Genomic DNA, 26680 nt, shown 5'->3' on the forward strand with positions numbered 1-26680 from the left:
CCCATCCTTTCCACTACCGAGAAGGAAGGCCCTGTCTCTCATCCCTGCCAATCATGCCAGCGAAGAGGGCGGGATTGAGAGCAGGGCCTCTCCAGACGGTCTTAGACTCCGAGATGGTTCATAAGGGGAGAGACGTTTGGACAGGTAACCCATCCAACACAGGCTGTGACCCTGTGCCCTGTTTGGCCTTGCGACTGACAAGGAAGACCTCTGCGTACAGATGACATTGAACTCCAAAACTTCAGATGATCTCTCCCAACGGCTTCATGTTGATGTTACACAGCGTGGGAGACAGTACTGAACCCTGCGGGGATTCTGGCAAGGGATTCTGCTTTTCCTGCCTGGCAGAAGGGGGTTGGACTAGATGGCCCTCGTGGTCTCTTCCAAATATACTATTCTGTGAATCTCTGATTTGGGTAAGAAGGCAAGGGCCTAGAGAAGTGGGGGGGGGGGAGGGAGTCCTCTCTCTGGATGACCCCAAAAAGGGGCTGGAGAGCGACCTGCGGAGGATGGTCTGGCTGGTGACGCTGCTTGGAGAGAATGGGGCTGGACTCCACGACCCACGGGATCAGTGGTTTCATGGCGAAAGAACACACATCTCCTCCTCCTCCCAGTCAGTTTGGGTTGTGTGCTGAGGGGCTAATCATCTTCAGACCACGCAGGAATAAACCACCAAAGCACCCCCAACAGATGGTCATACCATCTCAGCTTAAAAACCTCCAAAGGAGACTCTTATGGACTCCCGATAGGAGCAGACTCCACTACTGAACAGCTCTTACCTTCAGGAAATGCTTTCTGTTGTGTAGGTGAGGCCTGCACAACTAGTCAGTGTTAATGAGTGATGGAAGGAAAGGAGAAGCAGAGTAAAACACACACACAAGACCCCTGCTAGACAGGCAGGTGAATTCAGTCCTCTCACGGCCTCCTCCAGCTATACAATGGGACAGACTGTCTCATAGGCAAGGAGTGGATTCCAACCCCCAAAACACTGCAGAGTCCTGGTCACAGTTTCACAGCTCTGGCCTTGTAAACTAGTTCGTCTCTTTGAATAAACACTCTTGAGTTCTGACTTTCATCCAAAGTCCTTGGAGGTTTTATTCTTGATTTATTCACTACTTATAACTATTTACAGGTCTTCTCTTAATATACAAAGATACACAATAAGAATGAGTAAGGGCTGTTGGAGAGTGGCCTAGGCTGCCTCAGAGTGTGGTGGAGTGTCCTTCTCTGGAGGCTTCTCTGCAGAGGCTCTCTATCGGGAGTGCTTTGATTGTGCCTTCCTGCATGGCAGGGGCAGGACGGGGTGGCCCTTGGGGGTCTCTTCCGGCTCTAGGGTCCTAGGAGTCCATTCCAGGAGGAGGCAACACGGGGTCTCATGGACACGCCTTTCCTCTCGTCCACCTCTCATCCTGACCACGGCCAACCCTTTTGGGATCCAACATTTCCTTCCTGCCGAGGAGAAGCCCTTCCTTCTTTCCTCCAAGTGAAACATACCCAGCTGTCTCTCTCCGCCCTTCTCTACATCCCGTCTCTGGAGATATTCTGACCTGTCAATATCCGTCTTGAATTGTGGGACCGAGACCTGGAGACAGGGTCATTCCAGGTGAGTCTGACCAAAGCGGAAGAAAGGAGGCCGTGACTTCCTTGGATATAGACAGAATCCTCCTATCGGGACAGCCTGGAATCACATTGGCTTTTATAGCTGCTACATCATAATCTGTTTTTAAAAATAATTTATATTCAAAGACAAGAAAGAAAAACAAATGCATATTTATACAAATTACAAATACATTTATTATTATTTTTTTTAAAAAAATCGTACATCCTTTTACAGCAGCCACATAATATTCAGTACAATCTACAATACATTAACATTTGGCATCTACTGTTATTGTCACGCTTATACAGATTTCTTACCCTCCCCCAAGTCACTTTTTTTATTTATCATCTGTCCAAAATTCCTTTTCATTCTCTCTTGAGGAGGTAATTCCGTCTTTCTTTTCGAATCCTCTTCCAATACATTTTCTCCAGACATCATCACAACCACTTTGTTTCTAAATCCCTCTCCACGTCAACCTATCATTTCTTCCCAGTTTCCATACTTCCTTATACCATTCTTCTATCTCTATATTTATTTCCCTTTTCCAGTTCCTTGCTATAAGCTGTCTTGCAATTGTTAATGCGTTTGTTATCGCATCTTTGTCCTCTTTTTCCAACTGTTTATTATTATATAATGAGAATAAAGCCATGCTAAGACTTCTTTCTATTTGAATGTTCATTGTGTCTATCTCTCTTAATACTTTTCCCCAGAAATTATTGACATATTGACACTGCCACCACATATGTATGTATGTTCCCGATTCTTGGCATCCTCTCCAGCAATTGTTTGAGTAGTTTTTATTTATATTTCCTATTCTTATGGGTGTGAGGTACCATTTCCATATCAACTAAATAATAATTTTCTTTAACACATATGGATATATTTTTCAAGTGTCTTTGTCCCCATAATTGTAACCCCTCTGTTTCATTGATTTTCATTCCTATATCTTCTTTCCAAATCTTCTTGAAGGTGTTATTCTTTACTTTTGCTTTGTTTTTTTCAATTAATATTTTAGAAATTTTACTGGATATTCCTTTCAAATTTTTATGTTCCTAATCTTTTCTTTCTTCATTCCAACCTTTGGCCAATCCCCTATTTAATCTAAGTTTTTCCCCTTAATTTTTTTATCCATCATATATATTTTTTATTTTTTGGAAATGTCTTTTCCATTATAATTGGGGTTATTATTGAGCCATCTGTTATTAACTTTCTCCTGTATTTGTTCCATATTTCTAATGCATTACTCAACATTGGGTTCCCAGTTTACCTTATTTTTTTTCTCATAAACTATTTTAAAACATATTCCGAATTTCTTCTTCCGCTTTTCCTGAATCCATTATTAACTATTCTACATCCTCCTTTTCATCATTCCTTGTATAACCAATCTCAGTCTGTTTGCTTTATAATATTTTTTGATATGAGGAAGCGCCAATCCTTCTTCTTTTTGAGATCTGTTCTGTAATTTGTTTAGTCAATTTCTTTGACTGCCATTACAGTATTTATCATTTGTCCAAATGAGTCTCCTTTGGGGTGGAGAAAGGTGGGGTAGAAATGTTGCAAAGAAATAATGTATTCAACTCTTCTTCTGTAATCTGAAATGGCATTATAAATATAAGGTATATGTAAGTATAAAGTTTATCCTCAGAAGCATTTTCATTTTTAGTATTGCTGTCTTTCCAAACCAAGATAGATGTGTATTAATTTTTTCGAACTATTTTCCTCAATGCTACTACATTTGCCTCTTCTATTTCTTTTAAGTCCTTTGTTATACTTACACCCAGGTATTTTAATTTGTTCTTGATTCTAATTCCCGTATAGCTCTGTTCTATAAAGTCTTTTTCTTCTTTCTTTGTATAATATAAACCCACTGTTTTCCCAAATATCTTTCAATGATCCCCTCTCCTATCCATTTGACCTACCCAGATATTTAATCAATAACAATGTGTCATCAGCAAATAAGCTCACCTTCTGCTTTTCCTTTATTCCTACACCTTCTACATTCTTACCTTTTTGGATGGCGTTTGCACATAATTCTATCACCATAGCAAATAAAATGGTTCTAATCATCCTTTTATTCTACTTCCCATTCCAAATTAATTCATAATCTCACTTATTATCTGCCATGCTACACAATCAAAGCATTAAATATATCTAATGCTAGTATCCCCACTTTTAACTTCCTCTCTTGAGACACACATATTTTGTTTAATACTCTTCCTATCAAACGTGACATTTGTCTTCCTTTTACAAACCCAGATTGATATTTTCATATATACTTGTACATGCATTTATTCATTCTTCTCTCAGCCTACTCTTCTGCAGGCTAAACATGCCCAGCTCTTTAAGCCGCTCCCCATAGGGCTTGTTCTCCAGACCCTTGATCATTTTAGTCACCCTCCTCTGGACACCTTCCAGCTTTTCAACGTCTCCTTTCAATTGCAGTGCCCAGAATTAGACACAGTGTGATTCCAGGTAAAGTGGTCTGACCAAGGCAGAATAGAGGGGTGCCATGACTTCCCTGGATCTAGACACTCTGCCCCTATTTATGCAGGCCAAAATCCCATAAGGAGGAGGGAGCAAGCTTGTTGTCTGCTGCTCTGCAAACTAGGATGCAGAATAATGGCTTCAAACTACAGGAAAGGGGATTCCACCTGAACATAAGGAAGAAGTTCCTCATTGTGAGAGCAGTTCAGCTGTGGAACCTTCTTTGGAGGCTTTTAAGCAGAGGCTGGATGGCCATCTGTCCGGGGTGCTTTGAATGGAATTTCCTGCTTCTTGGCAGGGGGTTGGACTAGATGTCCCATGAGGTCTCTTCCAACTCTATGGTTATATGATTTTGTGATTTCTTCCCCTTCCACTTCCTGTTCATGTCTCTTTTGAGTCATAGTCGTTAGAAGTTCTTTGGACAACCATTCTGGCTTCTTTGCACTTGTCCTATTTATGTGGCTTCTCTCCTGTGTGAATCTTTTGATGGGTACGAAGATTCGAACTGTTACTGAAGTTCTTTCCACATTCCATGCATTTATGTGGCTTCTCCCCTGTGTGACTCTTTTGATGGGTGCGTAGATCTCCACTCTGACTGAAGCTCTTTCCACATTCCACGCATTTATGTGGCTTCTCCCCTGTGTGGATCCTTTGATGGGTGCGTAGATCTCCACTCTGAATGAAGCTCTTTCCACATTCCACGCATTTATGTGGCTTCTCCCCTGTGTGGATCCTTTGATGGGTGCATAGATCTCCACTCTGACTGAAGCTCTTTCCACATTCCATGCATTTATGTGGCTTCTCTCCTGTGTGTATCCTTTGATGGATACGCAGATGTCCACTCTTACTGAATCTCTTTCCACATTCCATGCATGTATGTGGCTTCTCCCCTGTGTGAGTCCTTTGATGGGTGCGTAGATTTCCACTCTCACTGAAGCTCTTTCCACATTCCATGCATGTATGTGGCCTCTCTCCTGTGTGCATCCTTTGATGGATACGCAGATGTCCACTCTCACTGAATCTCTTTCCACATTCCCTGCATGTATGTGGCTTCTCTCCTGTGTGCGTCCTTTGATGGGAACGTAGATAGTCACTCCGACTGAAGCTCTTTCCACATTCCATGCATTTATATGGCTTCTCCCCTGTGTGAGTCCTTTGATGGGTGCGTAGATTTCCACTCTTACTGAAGCTCTTTCCACATTCCATGCATGTATGTGGCTTCTCCCTTGTGTGGGTCCTCTGATGGGTGTGTAGATGTCCACTCTGACTGAAGCTCTTTCCACATTCCACACATTTATATGGCTTCTCTCCTGTGTGAGTTCGTTGATGTTTAGCAAGAGAACTTCTCTCAATGAAACATTTCCCACAGTCCTTACAATTATGTCGTTTCTCCCCTGTGTGTGATTTTGACAATGAATTTTCCATTTTTTAACATTTATTATTCTAATATTATGCCTGAAGTTCACAGATATGGACTCCTGAATAGGACATTTCCTCTTCCCAGTCTCTGTATTGCTGTAGCCTTATTTTCTCTTTACCAACCCCTCTTTTTACAGCAGAATCCTTCCTTTCCTTACATTCAAAGGTATGTAGCTTGAAATATAATTTCTCCAATTCATTTCTTGTTCTTGTTAATCCTGCGTACTTTCATTTCAGACGTAAGACAAAGGGCAATGTTTTCTTCATAAGGTTCGTTTAGAGGTTACCTGAGAGACGAATGAGAGGAAAATCTTATTAGGAGCAGAGTACAGAAAGATCTCATTGAACATGAAGAACAATAGCCTAGTGCTGTAGCAATCACAGGGGAAGAGGGGAGAAAGACTGGCCCAACTGGTAAGAGCCCGTTGCCTGCTGAGAAGCACTTTAACACTTGCCCAACAAAGAACAATCCCTGCAAAGGGGATAGCGGCCTAAGATCCTGTGTCTAATCCAACCTTGGTAAAGGAAGGCCTCTAATAATATGGTCAACACGGAAAGGGGCTAACGATGCAAAGCATTTCCTACCTAGATCCCGCTTCTTCACATCTCCACTCAAAACCTGAGTGGCCATCTGTATGGACAGACTATCCCAAGTGATCAGTCTTGGGAGAAAAATACTTCCTCCAACTTGGGGGAGAGATATTTTCCTGATCCTCTCTTTCCCTGCAGCGTGATCCCTGCCCCACGTTTCTAAAGCAAGGCGCCTGGAGACACTGAGAGCACATTAGGCCACAAAGTTCCTTGACATACTGCATTCTTACAAAACCTATACCACAAAGGTATGTAACTTCAGGCAGAACCAAGGCAAAGAGAAAAACCAAGGAAAATGCAAACTTCTACACTGATGCCACAAAAACAGAGATAGCGATGCAGAAGCACAGGGTGGAAGGCACTCAGCCTAGCAGCAGTACATGAGAGAAGGCGGTATAGAGGAGACAGATGGACAGACCCCCAGGGTGAGTGGGAATCCTGCTGCCCTCCAGATCCTTCTGCACTCCAACAGCACCCTTGGGTGGGAGACATGATTCCTGCCCAGTTCTGCTCAGTTCAGTCCATTTTAGAAAGGACATTGGCAAACTGCAGCGGATTCATAGAAAGGCAACAAGGACAGGAAGACATTACATTGTAAATGAAGGAAAAATAAAGGCAAAAGTTTGCTTTTGCACAGGAGACAATGTTGTGGCTCGAACTAAAATTATGTGCTAAAGATGATGCTTCTGACTGTCATCTGGGTAGTACCAGGTATAGCTTGTGCCACCAGATGACTGCAACTAGGCCGACCACCTGCTCCCTCGATCCGTGTCCCTCCTGGCTAGTAAGATCTTGCCTGGAGGGATTACGTGAACCTCTGTTGAATATAATAAATAGCTCCCTTGAGCAAGGAGTTTTTCCAGAGGGTTCAAAAGAGGCGATGGTATCTCCGCTGCTGAAGAAACCAGACTTGGATCGTTCGGTTCCCCCTAGCTACCGCCCAGTCTCGAATCTTCCGTTTCTGGGCAAGGTGGTTGAGAGGGCAGCAGCGGAACAGTTGCAGCAGTTCCTCAATCGCACAGCCGGACTTGATCCCTTCCAGTCCGGCTTCCGTAGGGGGCACGGGACGGAGACTGTGCTAGTTGCCATCACAGATCAGCTTCGCTGCCAAAGGGATCAAGGCGGATCAGCGCTGCTTGTGTTATTGGATCTCACAGCAGCATTTGATACAGTCGATCACAATCTATTGACCCACCACCTGGTTTCCGAGAGGTCTCCGCTAACTTGTGGGGTCCCACAGGGGGCTATTCTCTCTCCTCTATTATTTAACATCTATATGCGACCGCTTGCCCGACTGGTGCGGAGCTTTGGGCTCGAGTGCCACCAGTACGCTGATGACACACATTCTGAGGATGGAGGGCCGGCCGGATTCCGTACCCGATAGTTTCCATCAGTGCCTTGAGGCCGTTTCTGGATGGTTGCGTGCCAGCAGGTTGAGGGTGAATCCAGCGAAGACAGAGATCCTTTGGCTGGGCCGTCCGGGTGGGGGGGAGATGCAGCTGCCTACCCTGGATGGCGAGACACTACGTCCGTCATCTTCTGTAAAAAGTCTTTGTGTCTTATTGGACCCTCTGCTCACAATGGAGGCCCAGGTCTCTGCTGTGAGCAGATCTGCGTTTTTCCATCTACGTCAGGCTAGGCGACTGGCTCCCTACCTTTCTAGGAACGACCTGGCGACGGTGATCCAGGCGACGGTCATCTTGAGGCTCGGCTACTGTAAAGCCCTCTACATTGGCCTTCCTCTGTCAGTGATCCGGAAACTGAAGCTGGTGCAAAACGCGGCGGCTCGTCTTCTTGCCGGGGTGCCGGCGAGGTGGCATATCACCCCAATTCTACAACAGCTGCACTGGCTACCGATTGAGTACCGGATTACTTTCAAGATACTGGTACTAACCTTTAAGGCCTTACATGGTTTGGGGCCGGCGTACCTGAGGGCCCGCTTATCCCCCTACCAACCCCAGAGATTACTTCGGTCCGAAGACCAAATTTCTTAACAACTACCGGCCAATTTCGAACCTTCCCTTTTTGGGCAAGGTTCTGGAGCAGGTGGTCGCCTCGCAGCTCCAGGGGTTCCTGACAGAGACCAATTATCTGGATCCATTACAGTCTGGGTTCAGACCCAGTCATGGTACGGAGACGGCTTTGGTCGCCTTGGTGGATGACCTCCGCAGAGAACTTGACAGGTGGAGTGTGACCCTGCTGGTTCTCTTGGACATCTCAGCGGCTTTCGATACCATCGACCATGGTATCCTTCTGGGACGGCTCTCCGGAATGGGTATTGGGGGCGTTGCTTTGCAATGGCTCCGCTCCTTCCTGGAGGGCCGTTCCCAGTTGGTGAAGCTGGGAGACTCCTGCTCGGACCCCTGGCCTTTGACCTGTGGGGTCCCGCAAGGTTCTATTCTGTCTCCCATACTTTTTTAACATCTACATGAAACCGCTGGGAGAGGTCATCCAGAGTTTTGGAGTTGGGTGCCATCCCTATACAGATGACACTCAACTCTACTATTCCTTTCCACCAAAATCCAAGGAAGCCCCTCAGATCCTTGACTGATGCCTGGCGGCTGTGATGGACTGGATGAGGGTGAATAAGCTGAAACTTAATCCTGACAAGACAGAGGTCCTCCAAGTCAATCGTGCGGCCATCGTGGCATAGGGTGCGACCTGCGCTCGACGGGGTCGCACTCCCCCTTAAGACGCAGGTCTGCAGCTTGGCGGTCCTCCTGGACTCAGCGCTGACACTTGATGCTCAGGTGTCAGCGGTGGCCGGAGGGCCTTCGCACAGTTAAAGCTTGTGCGCCAGCTGCGACCGTACCTCGTGAAGTCTGACTTGGCCATGGTGGTCCACGCCTTAGTCACCTCCAGGTTGGATTACTGCAATGCACTCTACGTGGGGCTGCCCTTGAAGACGGTTCGGAAACTTCAGTTGATTCAGAGATAAGCAGCCAGATTAATCACAGGAGCTAGTTACAGAAAACGGTCAACTAAGGTCATCCGGGGAGGCGCTCCTCTCGCTCCTGCCTTTGTCTCAAATGCGGCTGGTGGGGACGAGGGAGAGAGAGGGCCTTCTTGGCAGTGGCTCTGGAACTCTCTCCCTAAGGAAATCAGGTTAGCTCCTTCCCTGCCCATTTTCCGCCGGGAATTGAAAACATGGTTGTTCCGGAGCGCATTTGAATAAATACGCCCAATAGAGCTGTTATTAGAATACTTCTTTATGTTTTAAAAGCGTATGGCACTTTATCGCAGTTACTTATTTCCATGATACACCATTTTATGAAACCTGTCCCCACTGGTTTGCTTTTAATTACTCTGATTTTATCTGCTTGGATTTTAATGTATTGTCCATATTTTATTTTGTGTATCGTTGGAATGTTTTAAGTTTCTGTCAAATATGTTGTGTTGTTGTTTCGGGCTTGTTCCTGTTGTGAGCCACCCCGAGTCCCTTCGGGGAGATGGGGCGGGATATAAAAATAAAGTTGTTTATTATTATTATTATAGCTGGAACAAGAGAAGCCTCCAATTAAGTTGGGAGATACCACAGAAGAGATCTGGGGCCAGAAGAAGAGGCCAAACCAAATCTCTTCAAAAAGAGTTGGAGTATACAAGGAGCACAGGTTGTTCAGACCTCTGAAGCAAATGCTGAATGCTGCACAGGAAACAAAGGCCAAGAAAGAGGCCACAATGCCTTTAAACAAGAATGAGCGAGATTATATTCTTGAATGGTGAAAACAGGACGTAGTGAAAGCAGATATTAAAGAAAGGAGAAGTCCAAAAAACGATGAGTAGTTGGAACTAAAAACGCTGATCGGAAGATAAAAAAAGACAAAATGGGCTGAACAAGAGATCAAGAAGAATGAGATTTTAAAATGTGGTGCTTTACCAGATGATTGTTTTATATCTGTTTTAAATAGTATGGACAAACCCCTCATGTAAGAGACATTAGTTCATAGAAAGGCTGTGTAGCGGGAAAGGGGGGTGAAGGATAACGGTATCTATTAATTCGTGTACGTATAACACTAACTTACTAACAAACAGATTTGACTAATAATCTTCTAAAATTCATTTGGTAATAAATACAACGAAACCACCGTTTTCTTTAAAAAGGAGCAAGTTGCCAGGAACAATCAAGAAGAACTTAAGAAATGCCATTTCCTAATGGATTCCATCACAAAAACATGGGAAAAGTTTCTCAAACCCAAAAACTTGGTTTCTGCGGGAGGGACATCCTGCTGTAGCACATTTTGCTCTGGTTTTTCAATAAATTCCTCATCACCAGGTCTCAACCAATTCAATTCTCACTCCTTTGTGGCAGCCACAAAACCAAGTTTTCGGAGTAGAGCAACTCCTTTCCAAGTAAGGAATGCACAATAAAACAGGAAACAATACTTTCAAACCAGGAGCAGAACATTTTTCAAATTTTGTTATATTGTCATTTACCTTGTGTCACTTGTTACATCGTGTCATCTTTTAACTTGTTAATTGGAATTGGAATGTGTTCAGTCTATTTCAATTTTAAATAGCCACAGCTCACCTGCCCACCAAGCAGGTCGAAAGCAGAAATGTGAGTAGATAAATAGGTACTGCTTTCAGTGGGGAGGTAATAAAGATGCCCTTAAGGACACTGATCGGGAAGAAGCTCCTCAACATGGAAGATGAAGTGACAGCCCCCCCCCCCTCCCCCCATGTCCAGTGTTGAGCACAGCCTCCAAGATGCCGAAAATAAGATGGGAAAAGTTGTTTTTACCTGTGTCTGCGTTGTCTGTCCTTGTTAATTGTAGAATCAGGCACTGAATGTTTGCCGTATGCGTGTTCTGTAAGCCGCTCTGAGTCCCCTTCGGGGCGAGAAGGGTGGGGTATAAATACTGAAAAGAAAAGACAAGCAATTGAACCAAGATCAAATACAAGAACATGACCGAAGAAGAAAGACAGGACTATTGGATTTCAAAATAATGGACAATAATATAGAAGACAGATCACCTTTTGGGGGGATTCTTTTTAGTAGTTTAAGCAATGGATGTCAAGATAAGAGAGATTAAAAACTGGGAGTAATGCAGTAACACGTGGAGTATTTGAGAAAGTACGAAGCAGTGATCCAAGGCGGATTTATCCTTACGGAATCCAGTTTGCTCAGGGCTGATGGTTTTGTTCTGGTCCAGCCTGGTCTACAACTTTATTAATAGGAATTTTGCACAAAGCTTTCCAATTACCGATAGAAGGCTAATTGGCCAGTAATTGGAAGGATCGGGAGGGTCACCTTTTCTGTAGATTGGAACTATAATGGCAAATTGCCAGTGGTTTGGTAGGATGCCCGTGTTGTTAATGATGGTGAAGACTGCCACCAAGAAGAGGGTCCACCACTCAGGATCCGATGTCAGAATCTCCGGGATAATTAACTCCGATCCAAGTACTTTTCCATTTTTTAGACCAACGATCAGGTCTGCTCCTTCACTGTCACTTTGGCACAGGAGACAAGATGGAACTGCCTCCCTGGCTCTTCCCGTTGCTCTAAATTTACATCATTATCCAACATTCTGGATTATCCAACGCATTTTTGTCGTCAATGTTTTCAATACATCGTGATATTTTGGTGCTAAATTTGTAAATACAGTAATTACTACGTAGCATTACTGTGTATTGAACTACTTTTTCTGTCAAATTTGTTGTCTAACATGATGTTTTGGTGCTTCATTTGTAAAATCATAACCTCATTTGATGTTTAATAGGCTTTTCCTTAGTGCCTCCTTATTATCCAACATATTCGCTTATCCAACATTCTGCCGGCCCGTTTCTGTTGGATAAGTGAGACTCTGCTGTATATCCGTTTGAGGGAGAGATGTATTTACATCATTGAGGGCGGCTGACAACAAGGGCACCATCTGACGCCTTGAATGCCTATAAAAACAAAGCCACATTGAATTGAAGACTGAGGGTGAAGGTTGGGCTTGAACTGCTCTGTCCATTGGCCAAGAACCAAAACTGCTCGTGGTTGTTTGTTGGGATATTTATACCCCGCTTGATCTCCCCAAAAGGGACTCAAAGCAGCTTGGCATGAAAGCCTCAGGATACCATTGAAAATGCGTAACAAGACAAACATGAAAACAGCCTTCTTCAGGGGCAGCCCCACCAAGAGCGAGTCACAGTCTTCTGGAGGGGGGGGGGGAGAGAGAGAGGACGCATGCGCAGAGGAGAGAGCAGGCCGCAGAGTCCCTGGACAGACAGACAGACAGACAGACAGACAGACAGACAGGCCGCTCCCTCCCAAAGGCCGAGAAGAAGGAAGGAAGGAAGGAAGGGAGGGAGGGAGGCCTGAGGGCAGAGGGGGCGCCCCCCATCCCTCCCCCACTCACCTCCTCCTCTCCCTCTCCCTCTCTCTCTCTCTCTCTCTCTCCGAAAGGCCTCCTCTTTCCTTCTTTCCTTCCTTCCTTCCCTCGAAGGCGCTGACAGGAAAGAGCGCCGCCCGGCCCCTCCCACCCCGAGTCTTCCCGCCTCTCGCTGCACTTCCGCCCTCAAGAAAGATGGCGGCCGCGGGCAGGAGACCCACAGAGGGGCGGGGCCCGAGAGAAGCTGAGAGGCAGGCGGAGAGACACGCCCCTTCTTTCCTTTCCTCCCAACGCCCAATGAGAATCCGCCTTCCTCTCAGAGCGGCGTCATCGGTCTCCGGGTAGGAACGCCCCCGCCCCGACCCCCCCTCCGCCCTTCTGCTGTTAACGGTCACTCCAGGAATCGGCCAATGGGAATGGGCCTCGTCTCGCCGCGTCATCCGTCTCCAGGCAGACTCGCCCGCGCCTTCCCGCCTCTGGGCCGGACTCTCCTGGCCCGCTCCTCATGGCAGGCAGGCTGCTGAAGCGGGGAAGGGGGGGCCAGGCCAAGGAGCGGGAGGCGCCTCTGCGTGGACGGGTCGTGTCGGGGAAGCAGCCTCCTCTCTCCGCCTCCGCTCGGCGAGGTTTCCCGGCTTCCTAAAGTGTCGCTTGAGAACCTGAAGTGTAGGTCTGACGGGACTGGCAGTTTCCTCTTCCCTCATTATAACGACTGCCATATACAGTAGAGTCTCACTTATCCAACACTCGCTGGATAAAAAGTCCCCAAACTTTTTAAACAGAGGGCCAGTTCACGGTCCCTCAGACCGTTGGAGGGCCAGACTATAGTTTTTTAAAAAAAACTATGAACAAATTCCCATGCACACTGCTCATATCTTATTTTGAAGTAAAAAAAAAACGGGAACAAATAAAGCCTCAATGATAATAATAATAATAATAATAATAATAATAATAATAATAATAATAATAAAGAGGGTTGGAAGAGAGCCCTTGGGCCATTTAGTCCAACCCCCTTCTGCCTTTGTGCACCAAAAGCACAAGCAAAGCACCAGTGACAGATGGCCACCCAGCCTCAATGTTGTTAATAATACTAATAATAATACTAATAATAATAAATCACATAGTCCTAACTGCTTGGGAAGTGTTCAACTTGTGATTTTGTGATACGAAATCCAGCATATATATCTCATTTGCTGTGTTATACTGTGTTCTTCTGTCAATAGTAATAATAATAATAAGGAAAAAGGGTTGGAAAAGACCCCTTGGGCCATTTAGTCCAACCGCCTTCTGCCTTTGTGCACCAAAAGCACAAGCAAAGCACCCCTGACAGATGGCCACCCAGCCTCAATGTTGTTAATAAGAAGAAGAAGAAGAAGAAGAAGAAGAAGAAGAAGAAATCCAGCATATCTATCTTGTTTGCTGTGTCATAATAAAATACATCACATAATAATAATAAATTGCACAGTCCTAACTGTTTGGGAAGTGTTCAACTTGTGATTTTGTGATACAAAATCCAGCATATATATCTCATTTGCTGTGTCCTTCTGTCAATAATAATAATAATAATAATAATAATAATAATAATAATAATAATAATAATAAAGAGGGTTGGAAGAGGCCCCTTGGGCCATTTAGTCCAATCCCCTTCTGCCTTTGTGCACCAAAAGCACTAGAAAAGCACCCCTTAATAATTAATTAAATAATAATTAAAATACCATTATAAACAAGCAAAGCTTTGGAAGGCGCGCACCAGACGCAAGTGTCTTCCTCGGTGGAGGAGGAGGAGGGAGCCGCCACCATGGGGGCCGCATAAATGGCTTCGAAGGGCCGCATGTGGCCCCCGGGCCTTAGTTTGGGGACCCCTGCAGTAGAGTCTCACTTATCCAACACTCGCTTATCCAACGGATTTTCTGGACCAATCACAGTCTGGCTTCAGGCCTGGAGACGGCTCTGGTCGCCTTGGTGGATGACCTCCGCAGGGAGCTGGACAGGGGGAGTGTGGTGTGAGGTGCCATCTCTACGCGGATGACACCCAACTCTACTACTCCTTTCCACCAAACTCCAAGGAAGCCCCTCGGATATTGGATCAGTGCCTGGCCGCTGTGTTGGCCTGGATGAGGGTGAACAAACTGAGACTTAATCCCGACAAGACAGAGGTCCTCCAGGTCAGTTGTAAGTCTGATCGGGGTATTGGGTGGCCACCTGTGCTGGACGGGGTCGCACTCCCCCTGAAGGCGCAGGTCCATTGCAGCTTGGGGGTCCTCCTGGATTCGGGGCTGACGCTTGAGGCCCAGGTGTCGGCCGTGGCCGGGAGGGCCTTTGCACAATTAAAACTTGTGCGCCAGCTGCGACCGTACCTCGAGAAGTCTGATCTGACCAGGGTGGTCCATGCCTTAGTTACCTCTAGACTGGATTACTGCAATGCGCTCTACGTGGGGCTGCCTTTGAAGACGGCCCGGAAATTGCAATTAGTACAACATTCGGCAGCCAGGCTTCTAACTGGAGCGAATTACAGGGCGCGTTCAACGCCTCTGTTTAATAATAATAATAATAAAACTTTATTTATACCCCGCCACCATCTCCCCAGCGGGGACTCGGGGCGGCTAACATGGGGCCATGCCCAAAGCAATACAATATAATAAAATATAAAACAGCATATCATAACATAATTAAAATAATACAATAGATAATAATAGACATCACATCAAGAAATCAAGAAACAGTAAAACAAGAGCAGGCCGCATGAACACAAAGATAAAACCCGGAGTGAGAGGGACAGAGGGGTACTCCAATGTGGACAGGGACCTATAAGAGTGGGGCAGTTTAGAGGATAGATGTTCGGGGGGGGAGTAACACAGAAATATATAACAGAAGTTACTCACCAAAAGCACAGCGGAAGAGCCATGTTTTCAGGTCTTTCCTAAAAGCTAACAAAGTGGGAGCTTGCCTGATTTCAGTAGGCAGTGAGTTCCATAGTCGGGGGGCCACAGCAGAAAAGGCCCTCTCCCTTGTACTCACAAGGCGGGCCTGGGATATAGACAGTGGTGATAAAAGGGCCTCCCCGGATGATCGTAAAGATCGGGCAGGTTTATGGAGGGAGATACGGTCACGGAGGTAGGTGGGTCCCAAACCGTTTAGGGCTTTATAGATGATGGTCTGCACCTTGAATTGGGACCGGAAGATGAACGGCAGCCAGTGGAGCTCCTTAAACAAGGGAGTGGATCTCTCCCTGTAACTTGCCCCCGTTATTAATCTGGCACCCGAGCGTTGGACCAGTTGTAATTTCTGGGCCGTCTTCAAGGGAAGCCCCACGTAGAGCGCATTACAGTAGTCCAGTCTAGAGGTAACTAAGGCATGGACCACCGTGGTCAAGTCAGACTTCACGAGGTATGGTCGCAGTTGGCGCACAAGTTTGAGTTGTGCAAAGGCCCTCCCGGCCACCGCCGACACCTGAGCCTCAAGCGTCAACACTGAGTCCAGGAGGACCCCCAAACTGCGGACCTGTGATTTCAGGGGGAGTGCAACCCCGTCCAGCACAGGCTGCCACCCAATACCCCGATCAGATGAGCGACTGACCAGGAGGGCCTCTGTCTTGTCAGGATTGATCCTCAGCTTGTTCCTCCTCATCCAGTCTGCCACAGCGGCCAGGCACTGGTTCAGCATCCGAGGTTCAGCATTTAAGGCCTTGAGAGGGGTATATATTTTAAACTTGTGTCCTTTGTATGATGTTTTATGGACTTTAATATGTATTTTATAGAAAGGCAATTTTAATGTAGATCTTTTATAGTTAGTTATATATATATATATATATATATATATATATATATATATATATATATCTTTGTTGAATTTTGACAATGTTTGTGTTTTTAAAATTGTGTTGTAACCTCCCTCGAATTGCAAGGAGAGGCAAGTAAGAAATAAAATTATTATTATTATCATTATCATTGTTATTGTTATATGTACGCATTGAGTTGCTAAAGGTGTCATTTCAGTTTGATTTGCAGTTTTCCTTCTTGCAATAGGACTGAATATTCAGCCCTTCAGTGTCTTCCCAGGTGGGACCCTAAGCTGAGCTGAGCCCTGAAACTGAGCTGGAAGACAAACAGACGGCAAAGAATCACTTTAGTCAATTGAAACACCAAGCCCAATACTAGTTTCAATTGAACATCCTCATAGCACTGCTTGCGAGATAAAGTCCTAAACCCTCACATTGTACGTCTTCTTGGGCTGTTGAATGCGCTTGTGTTCTTAGGGCCGTTTCCTCATCGGTCTCTTTATAGGACTGCAATGGTCACCTCTGAGGCCTGTTTATGTGACCAGCTTTCCACCCCTTGCTCTCTCTCCAGGGTCTGGAATGATGCTGTTGCCGAATCCTCAGCCGTTTCTCCCCCTTTGCGATGGAGTGGGACTGAGTCAGGTGAGCAGAAGGATTCCTGGGAGAGGAGGACGGGGCCTGCCGGGGTGCCTTTGGTTCCAGGCTTAATTGTCAAATATCTGTTGAAACAGACAAGATAGAATGTGTTTCCTTAGAAGTGAAGTACTGAAGGCACAATTACAAGGAGGAAAAAAATGAAGAGAAAACTAAATAGATGCCTCACCCTCACTCATCGCCCGGACTTGCAGCGCTGTATTACCCGCCCTGCCCTTGCAACTGTTCCTGCGCTAGCCCTTGCCCGCCCTCTTCGATCTGAACATGCCCACTGTTCTCGGCTACTGGTTGATGGTGGTTGTTGTTCTTATGTTGTTACAATACTTGTTTTTTGGTTTTATTGTTTTAATGATTGAAATGCAATTGTATATTAATTGTGCTATATTTTATTCTGTTTTTGCTGGGCATAGTCCCCACGTAAGTCATCCCGAGTCCCTTCGGGGAGATGGTGGCGGGATATAAGAACAAACTTATTATTATCTATACACATGATAAAAGTGAAAATCTGTATGTGTGTGTATGTGGCAGGGGTGTCAATTTACACAGACAGGCTCCCACTTCCACAAATAGCTATAGCTCCCACTATGCAGGAAAAACCAGTGGCCCTCCCTCCAATGACACTGTAGGTTATAGCGAGCGCCGTGAAAATGCCCAAGCGCCCTGCCAATGTCCTCCACAAACACCATCCTGCCCACCACCCAAGAGAAGGCTTTCATAAGGGGACAATTTCCTCCTAGATCTTCTGTTTTTCTTCCACCAGACACACCAGTGTTTCTGACTCTCTCCATTGATGTGGAATTTGCATGACCCCGCCCACTGCCTCTCCCATAACCCTTTCCTACTCTTTTCCACAGCAAACTCTTTTCCTACTCTTTTCTCACACAGCAAACAGGAATTGATCAGCAACTGAACATATTAGAGAGAGAGGTTTTGGGAGAATTCAGCATCATTTATAGGACTTGTAGGGACTGGGATGTATAGTCCACCTGCAATCTAAGAGCACTCTGAGCTCCACCAATGATGGACCTGGAACCAACGTGGCACACAGAACCCCCATGACCATACTGCAGGGGTTTGTGGGAATAGACCTTGATTTGGGGAGTTACAATTTACCCTTATCCAGAGAGCACTGAACTCAGCCGACACTGGACCTGAACCAAAATTGACACACAGACCCAATACTGGCAGGGTTTGGGGCGATTGACTTTGCAATATGGGAGTCGTGGTTCATGCCCATCCAGAGAGCACCAAACCCACCCGACTACAGATCTTGACCAAACATGGCCCACAAACCCAACATGGCCGACTGAATACTGGCAGGGTTTGGGGTGACTGCCATTTGCATATGGGAGCTGTAGTTCACCCTTAGCCAGAGAGCCTTGAACCCAGTCGACAAATAACCCAGCCAACAAATGCTTTTTTCAACTCACCTGGGCACCACTAGGTTTACACAAATTACAATTTTGGTATTTAAAAACAATATTTTATACAAATAATAATTTTGGTACATTTTTTTTAAAAAAGGACTATTTAACAAATATAAAGGGAACAAGGACACACACCTTGCACAATAAGAACAAAACTAACTGACATCAAATGCTAATTTACAAAACTCACTCACTATATGATTTGTATCTCTATTTACTCTTATTTCCTTTCAATGCGGTTCTATACTTCATCAGTGTAGTTAATATGTCCATCTCAACGGATTCATGAATCTTCATCAGTTGTTGTAGTCATTTTTTGTCTTCCATTCTCTGCAGTTGGGGAGGGATACTGTGTGTCCTAATGGACCCTTTGCCAAAGGTGGGGATTGAACAGTCTCATATCCAGAAAGGGTTTCACTCTACACAGGGATAAGTACACACAAAGCAAGGCTGATGGTCTCATGTTCCAGGGCTCTCTCGGTATAAAGTCTGAGGTTTATTAAGCAAACACAAGACAAGACCATATTATTTTATAGGAAAACTAAAGTCTTCAGTCCAGCTAAAACAGTGGTTCCCAACCTGGGGTCCATGGACCACCAGTGGTCCGCAAGAACTAAAATAGGGTTCACAGCCTCACAGTTACTACACCATTACAATGAGAGTGACTGGTCTCGCGAAACCCTCTTATAGTCCCGAGGATTATTAAATATGGTTTTCTGTGGGCGAGCAGATGACGACTAACTGGATGGCATATCAGGAATGAGAGCTGACGTGGTCTATCCAATGCAATTTTCTGAATCATCACTCCAAATAACCAAACCAAATCTAAAGTTGACCAAAAACTGATTTATAACCCTTCTGGTACTAATTTTGGAGAGTGGTCCCTTGTCAAATGATCCCTAGTTAAAAAAAGGTTGGGAGCCACTGAGCTAAAATAATTGGAGCAACACAGTTGAAGGAACAATGAATACAAGTGCAGGTCAAGAGTCCAATTATTGCTGACAAGTTGAGTACTGCAGATACAGGTCAGGAGTGAAAATTAACAAGAACCAAGGTCACAGTCCCAACAGTCACATGCCAGGAGTTCATTCAGCTGAGTTGATAAAACAACAACCAAGAAATCAAGAGTACAAACCGAATTTAGAGTCCCAAAGTCAAGCCAGAAAGTCAGGGATACAAACAAAGTCCAAGTCCATATACGAAACCTAGACGTCAGTCCAGAATTTAGAGTCAATGATTCAGGATACAACAAAGTCCAGAAAAGGGTTAAAAGTACAGGGCTAGCACCCAAAATTTCAACCAAGGGACTCAGGACAGATCACAGTACATACAGTACACATGCATGGGAAACAATTGATGCCATTGAATGCAGAAGAGCCAAGAAATAAGGCAGGAGTATGAAGATACGACGTTATCTGCAACCAAAGAGCTATTCTTTTTCAGAACCCTTTAATCCAGAGATCTCTGCTGCTGCTCATTTCAGCAAACCTTCACACATCATCCTAGAAGCCTGCGATGGGTCTCTTTGCGGAGGAGGTTAGGTGAACCCCTTCCAAGCTTGCTGCCATTCTGAGTGACACCTGCTCCCAGTAGCCGTCAACCAAGGCCACACAAACTCCGATTCATGGTGGAGAGAGAGCAAGGTGCTGGCCTTCCTCTTTCCTTCCAATGTGTTTTTATAGATTCGGAAACTCAAAGGCCCGTCTCCTCTAGAGGTACATGAGTTCTGTGATGTCTACTGTATGCTGAACTTTTTCTAAAGCTCTGTTCCTATTCCGTGCATTAAGGTGACTTCTCCTCTGTGTGGGTCCTTTGATGGGAACGTAGACTGTCACTCTGACTGAAGCTCTTTCCGCATTCTATGCATTTATGTGGCTTCTCCCCTGTGTGGGTCCTTTGATGGGAACGTAGACTGTCACTCTGACTGAAGCTTTCTCCACATTTCATGCATTTATGTGGCTTCTCCCGTGTGGGTCCTTTGATGAGAACGTAGATGTCCACTCTGACTGAAGCTCTTTCCACATTCTATGCATTTATGTGGCTTCTCCCCTGTGTGGGTCCTTTGATGGGAACGTAGATGTCCACTCTGACTGAAACTCTTTCCACATTCTATGCATTTATATGGCTTCTCACCTGTGTGGGTCCTTTGATGGGAACGTAGACTGTCACTCCGACTGAAGCTTTCTCCACATTCTATGCATTTATATGGCTTCTCCCCTGTGTGCGTCCTTTGATGGGAACGTAGACTGTCACTCCGACTGAAGCTTTCTCCACATTCTATGCATTTATATGGCTTCTCTCCTGTGTGCTTCCTTTGATGGGAACGTAGACTGTCACTCCGACTGAAGCTTTCTCCACATTCTATGCATTTATATGGCTCCTCCTTTGTGTGGGTCCTTTGATGGGAACATAGACTGCCACTGTGACTGAAGTTTTCTCCACATTCCATGCATTTATAGGGCTTCTCCCCTGTGTGCTTCCTTTGATGGGAACGTATACTGTCACTCCGACTGAAGCTTTCTCCACATTCTATGCATTTATATGGCTTCTCCCCTGTGTGCTTCCTTTGATGGGAACGTAGACTGCCACTGTGACTGAAGTTTTCTCCACATTCCATGCATTTATAGGGCTTCTCCCCTGTGTGGGTCCTTTGATGGGAATGTAGACTGCCACTGTGACTGAAGTTTTCTCCACATACCATGCATTTATAGGGCTTCTCCCCTGTGTGGGTCCTTTGATGGGAACGTAGACTGCCACTGTGACTGAAGTTTTCTCCACATTCCATGCATTTATAGGGATTCTCCCCTGTGTGGGTCCTTTGATGGGAACGTAGACTGTCACTCCGACTGAAGCTTTCTCCACATTCTATGCATTTATAGGGTTTCTCCCCTGTGTGGGTCCTTTGATGGGAACGTAGATTCTCACTCTGACTGAAGCTCTTTCCACATTCCACACATTCATATGGCTTCTCCCCTGTGTGGGTCCTTTCATGTACAGTAAGAGAATTTTTCCAATCAAATTGTTTCCCACATTCCATACACTGATGTAACTTCTCCCCTGTGTGTGATCTAGGATAGGGAGGTAGAGGACTTGCCATTCTTTTATATTTATAATTCAAATATTATGCCAGGGGTTCACAGATATAACCTCCTGAGCAGCACAGTCTTTGTATTGCTGTAGCCTTCTGCTCGCTTTCCCAAGCCTCTCTTTTTTCAGCACAATCTTATTTCCTCCTCTTAACTGCATAGGTTTGTAGCTTGAAATATATTTTTACTACTTATTTTTTCTTGTTGTCATTGCTGTGTATTTTGAAGTCCCTTTAGACTTAGAGCACTCCTTGGGCAAAGCTCTCACAACGTATTCTTTGCAGAGCTTTTTCAGAAGTTACCTGCAGACAAATGAGGGGAAAATCTCTTCAGGAGTTGAACAGAGAAAGATCTCATGGAACATGAAAAACAAGTCTCGTGCTGTAACAAACCCAGGGGAAGAGGGTGAGCCCATTGCCTGGTGAGAAATGCTTTAACACTTGCCTAACAACAAACTATCCCTCCTCAGGTCCAAAGGGGACGGTGCGCAAAGATTCTCTGCACAAAATAAAATACAACCCTACTGATTAAAATCCAACAATGCAGCAAAGCTGAAGGCATAACAGGCTGTGAACTGTGAACCTTTATTTTTGGCGTCTTTCGCTGAATTAAATTATTCTCAATGTCTTGTAGAGATATGTGGTCAGCCTTATATAAATTAATGTAATAATGTTTTAAAGCCTGTTGAATATTGATATCATCTATTAATATTTTATCCTCATGTTGTATCTTAACAGTAAGTCCCCTTCAGGGTAGAGAAAGGCAGGGTAGAAATGTCATAAATAAATAAATACATAAATAAAGAATTGACAATTACATTTTTGGGCTTTCTTTCCTCAACGTATATGCTAACTATTTCCTTGGTTTGTTAGCTGATTCAAAATATTTTTTTTGCATTCTTTATTTTAGTTTCCAATTCATTAACTAGTAACACAATAATTGCTTTTGTAGGAGTTTTATCTGAGTTAGAATGTTTGAATTCAAAGGATTTTTCTTTAACTCCTCTTCTTTTTTAATATCATCTGAAATTATCTGAAAATATTTCTGTCTATTCTTTCTCATTTCAGTGTTGCATTTTATAAAGTATTCTCTAATATAAGCTGTACTGGCATCCCATACTGTTTGAATATCTGTAACTTGATTTAAATTAAGTTCCAAATATTCTTTCAGTTTTTCTTTCAAATTCTCAATTACGTCCTCCTTTTGCAGTAGTGATTCATTTAGCTGCCATCTAAGTGTTTTTAATAATAATAATAATAACTTTATTTTTATACCCCGCCCCATCTCCCCGAAGGGACTCGGGGCAGCTTACATGGGGCCTTGCCCGATAAAACAATCAAATATCAAAACACAGCAATAAAACAGTTATCCAATAAAAACATCAATTACAGTAAAAACAATCGTTAAATCAACATAAAACATACAATATTAACACTGGAGTCTAATTCATAGAACCCAGGCAAAGCGCAACATGTGCCGAAATGGGCCGAAATGGGGAAGGGCCATTTTTTACTTTCTTTTTAATTACTAGAGTCACTGGATTATGATCTGAAATAGTTTTGGGTAGGAGTTCTGTATTTTGAACAGGTTTTGAGTTTGGCAGATATCCATATCTTTTCCATTCTAGAGAAAGTATTTTGTCTTTCTGAAAATTGTGTACTGTATATACTCGAGTAAAAGCCGAGGCACCTAATTTAACACAAAAAACTGGGAAAAACTATTGACTCAAGTATAAGACGGGGTGGGAAATGCAGCAGGTACTGGTACATTTCAAAATAAAAATAGATAGCAATAAAATTAGATTAATGGAGGCATCAGAAGGTTAAATGTTTTTGAATATTTACATACAACTGCAATTTAAGACTTTCCAACTGTGATTAAATTATTATTCTAAGCTTCTTCAATGTAAATGTGCTTATATATTCTTCCAATAATCACCATAGTTTATTTTAACTATACATTTTGGGGGAAATGCAGTGTGTATACGAATAAAGAAAAGTGGGAAAGACGAGTGCCGAGGAGAGGAAGGCGTGTGCTGCACGGGAAAGGAGGAGAGGCTTATACTTGCGTATATACAGTATATTCTTTGCATCCCCCTCCCGAGAGTTTGTCTTTCTTTGGTGAAATCACTCCATTCCAATCTCCCAAAAGGCACCCGTTTTCATAATGGAGGTCTGTTGGAAACTAGGCACGTGGGGTTTATATATCTGTGTAATGACAAGGGTGGGAGAAAGAACTCTTGTCTGCCCGAGGCAAGTGTGAATGTTGCAGCTGGCCACCTTGATTGACACTGAATTTCATTTTTAAAGCCTGCCTGCTTTCTGCCTGGGGGAATCCTTTGTTGGGAGGTGTTAGCTGACCCATTGTTTCATGCCTGCAATTCTCATTTTTTGAGTGTTGATTTTTATTTACTGATTTTAGAGTCTTTTTTGATACTGGTAGCCAGATTGTGTTCAATTTCATGGTTTTCTCCTTTCTGTTGAAATTGTCCACATGCTTGTGGATTTCAATGGCTTTTCTGTGTAGTCTGACATGGTAGTTGTCAGAGTAATCCAACATTTCTGTGTTCTCAAATAATATACTATGTTGGTTCATCAAGTGCTCGGCTTCCCCTTGGCAACATCTTTGTAGATGGCTGATTCTCCCACACCAGAAGAGACTCGGGCTCTCATCTGGCTCGTCATACCTCATAGAGCTTGTTGAGTTTAGGATCGCAGTGCTCGAACCGGTTTGTAAACGGAGATGCAGACTATTTGCAGAATCGCGTCCCTGTTTACAAACCGGCTCGAGCACTGCGATCTGCGGAGGAGGCCCTGCTCTCAGTCCCACCCCCGTCTCAAGCACGGCTGGTGGGAACGAGAAAGGGGGCCTTCTCCGTGCTCCTCCCCTCCTCTGGAAATCCCTCCCAAAAGAACGAAAAACTGCCCCCTCCCTCCTTGCCTTCAAACTAAAAACACATCTATGCACTCTGGCCTACTGAGAGGAGGAAGACTAATACGACTCGATATGTATCAATCCTGTCTAGATACTGGAATTGATCTCAATTGGACACCATCTGACCACTTAATAAGGTCTGAGCTGTTTGAAGTGTTTATTCTGTGTACATTTACACTATGTGACTATGTTTGCTAGGCTTGTCAAGTTTTATTTTTGAGGAGAGTCCTCCAAGTTCTGTCAGTCATCCAGATTTGACTGCAGGCATGTTTCAAAATCCAAAAAGATGTCCCATTGGTGAGGAAGAGGAGGGGGAAAGGCTTCCTTTCTGCTGCTCTGGAGACTAAGGGACAACGGAGCCAGGAGGTCAAACGGCAAGAAAAGGGATTCCTCCCAAACACGAGGAAGGACTTCCTGAGGGCAAGAAGAAGAGCTGTTCAGCAGGGGAACTCTCTGCCTCAGAGTCTGGTGGGAGCTCCTTCTTTGGAGGATTTAGTCAGAGGCTGGATGGAGATCTGTCGGGAGGATTTGGATTGTGTTTCCCTGCCTGGCAGAAGGGGGTGGGGCTGGGTGGCCCTTGGGGTCTCTCCCAACCCTCTGGCTTCGGGGATTCCTCGTGTCTCAGTCCTAGGCCAAGGCTGCCGCCTCCCCCTCCCCCACCTCCTCCTCAAGGACTTGGGAGATATTTGTCTTGGGATAGAACTCCCAGGTTCCTCCAACCCTCATGCCAGGAGGGTTTCTGGGCGTTGTAGTCCAAGAGAGCCATTCCCTTTGGGGAGAGAGGGAGGGTTAGAAATAAAGTTATTACTATTACTATTATTATCATTATTCCCTCCACTCTCTTGAGCAGGGATTCCCAAACTCTATTCCTCTGGGATTTCTTGGACTTTAGCACCCAGAAGCCTCAGCTGCCTTGGCCCAAGATCAGGGATTCTGGGACATGGAGTCCCCGGAAGTGGAAGGCCAGGGCTTGGGAAGGGAGGCTCCTGAGAAGGGACCAGGCTTCCACGGCTGAACTGCTCTTGCCATCCAGAAATGCTTCCCAATGTTTAGTTGGAAGCTTCTTTCCCACAATGTGAATCAACTGCTTTCCATTTTAGTCTCCAGAGTAGCAGGAAAAACTTGCCCTTTTCTCCTCAGTGGGACATCCTTCCCCATATTGGCTCTCCTGTCCCCTCGGCCTTTCTTTCCCTCTCAGCTAAAGATACCCAAACTACTCCCACGTCCGCCTCACCTTTTGGCACCTGCTGTTCCTTCTCCACTTCGGCCTGGAGCTTCTTCTGCACGGCCTCCGCCAATCCCTCCCTGCAGACGCCCTCCTTTCGCAGGACGGCCCTCTCTGCCGAGGGAAGGGTCCGGGTTATGCGTCTGTTGCCATTTCCAAAAAAGGACAAAGCCGTCAAAAAGGGAAAAGCAGCAACAACAGCAGTTCAGCAGATCAGGAGCTCCATAATAATAATAATAATAATAATAATAATAATAATAATAATAAACAGATGAAACAATAGATCACACCCTCAGCTGCTGCAGAAAGATTGCACAGACAGACTACAAGCAGAGGCAGAACACCGTTGCTCAGATGATTAATTGGTACTTGTGCCACAAATACCATCTGCCTGCAACAAAGAACTGGTGGAATCACAAGCCCGAAAACGTTACAGAGAATGAACATGTCAAGCTAGTCTGGGACTTCCGAATTCAGACAGACAGGGTTTTGGAGCACAAGACCCCTGACCTCACGATCGTGTTAAAAAAAAGTATGGACTGTCAATATTGTAATCCCAGGTGACAGCAGGATTGAGGAGAAACAACTAGAAAAGCTGACATGATATGAGGATTTAAAGATCGAATTACAAGGACTCTGGCACAAGCCAGTCAAGGTGGTCCCAGTGGGTGCAGTGGCTAAAAACCTTGGCCTGCACTTAAACACAATCGGCGCTGACAAAATTACCCTCTGCCAGCTGCAGAAGGCCACCTTATTGGGAGAGGCACGCATTACTCGCCGATACATCACACAGTCCTAGACATTGGGGAAGTGTCCGAGGTGTGATCCAAGACAGCCAGCAGAGTGTCTGCTGTGGACTCATCTTGTTATGTTTCAAATAATAATAATAACAACAACAACTTTATTTTTGTATCCCGCGCCATCTCTGCGAGGGGACTTGGGGTGGTTTCTATGGGGACCAATCCCAACAATATACAATCAAATGCATTCCAATCCCAAGGAATTAATACATCAGTGCCTCTAAAACACAACATCCCAAAAGCGTAGCCCATGAGATGGGATCAGCCAAACAGTCTGGACCTGAACCATCCAGGGCTTGAAAGGCCATCACCAGCCCTTTGACTTGTGCCCAGTGACAGGCTGTCAGTCAGTGGAGGGGGGGGGGTGT

At 45.0% G+C, this 26680-nt stretch overlaps 1 protein-coding gene and 1 long non-coding RNA gene across 3 annotated transcripts; one reads left to right on the forward strand and one right to left on the reverse strand.

Moving 5' to 3' along the window:
- Positions 1-1770: 1770 nt before the first annotated feature.
- LOC103282117 (zinc finger protein ZFP2-like) lies at positions 1771-25879 on the reverse strand. Of its 2 annotated transcripts, none has more exons than XM_062967035.1 (2): positions 10836-12216; positions 1771-5790 (listed from the first exon to the last, which is right to left on the reverse strand). In XM_062967035.1, exon 2 carries the CDS (start codon positions 5507-5509, stop codon positions 4535-4537), a length of 975 nt encoding a protein of 324 aa, XP_062823105.1. In that variant the 5' UTR covers positions 5510-5790; positions 10836-12216; the 3' UTR covers positions 1771-4534. The 2 variants fall into 2 exon arrangements, with proteins under 2 accessions (XP_062823105.1, XP_062823104.1); XM_062967034.1 differs by lacking the exons at positions 1771-5790; positions 10836-12216 and adding exons at positions 18302-21655; positions 25522-25879.
- LOC134295148 (uncharacterized) lies at positions 12851-17348 on the forward strand. The gene is made up of 2 exons (XR_010001700.1): positions 12851-13074; positions 16758-17348. It is a non-coding gene; the product is annotated as an uncharacterized LOC134295148 (long non-coding RNA).
- Positions 25880-26680: the final 801 nt, after the last annotated feature.

This window comes from Anolis carolinensis, unplaced genomic scaffold, assembly GCF_035594765.1.
Source record: "Anolis carolinensis isolate JA03-04 unplaced genomic scaffold, rAnoCar3.1.pri scaffold_83, whole genome shotgun sequence".
NCBI classification, from domain to species: Eukaryota; Metazoa; Chordata; class Lepidosauria; order Squamata; family Dactyloidae; genus Anolis; species Anolis carolinensis.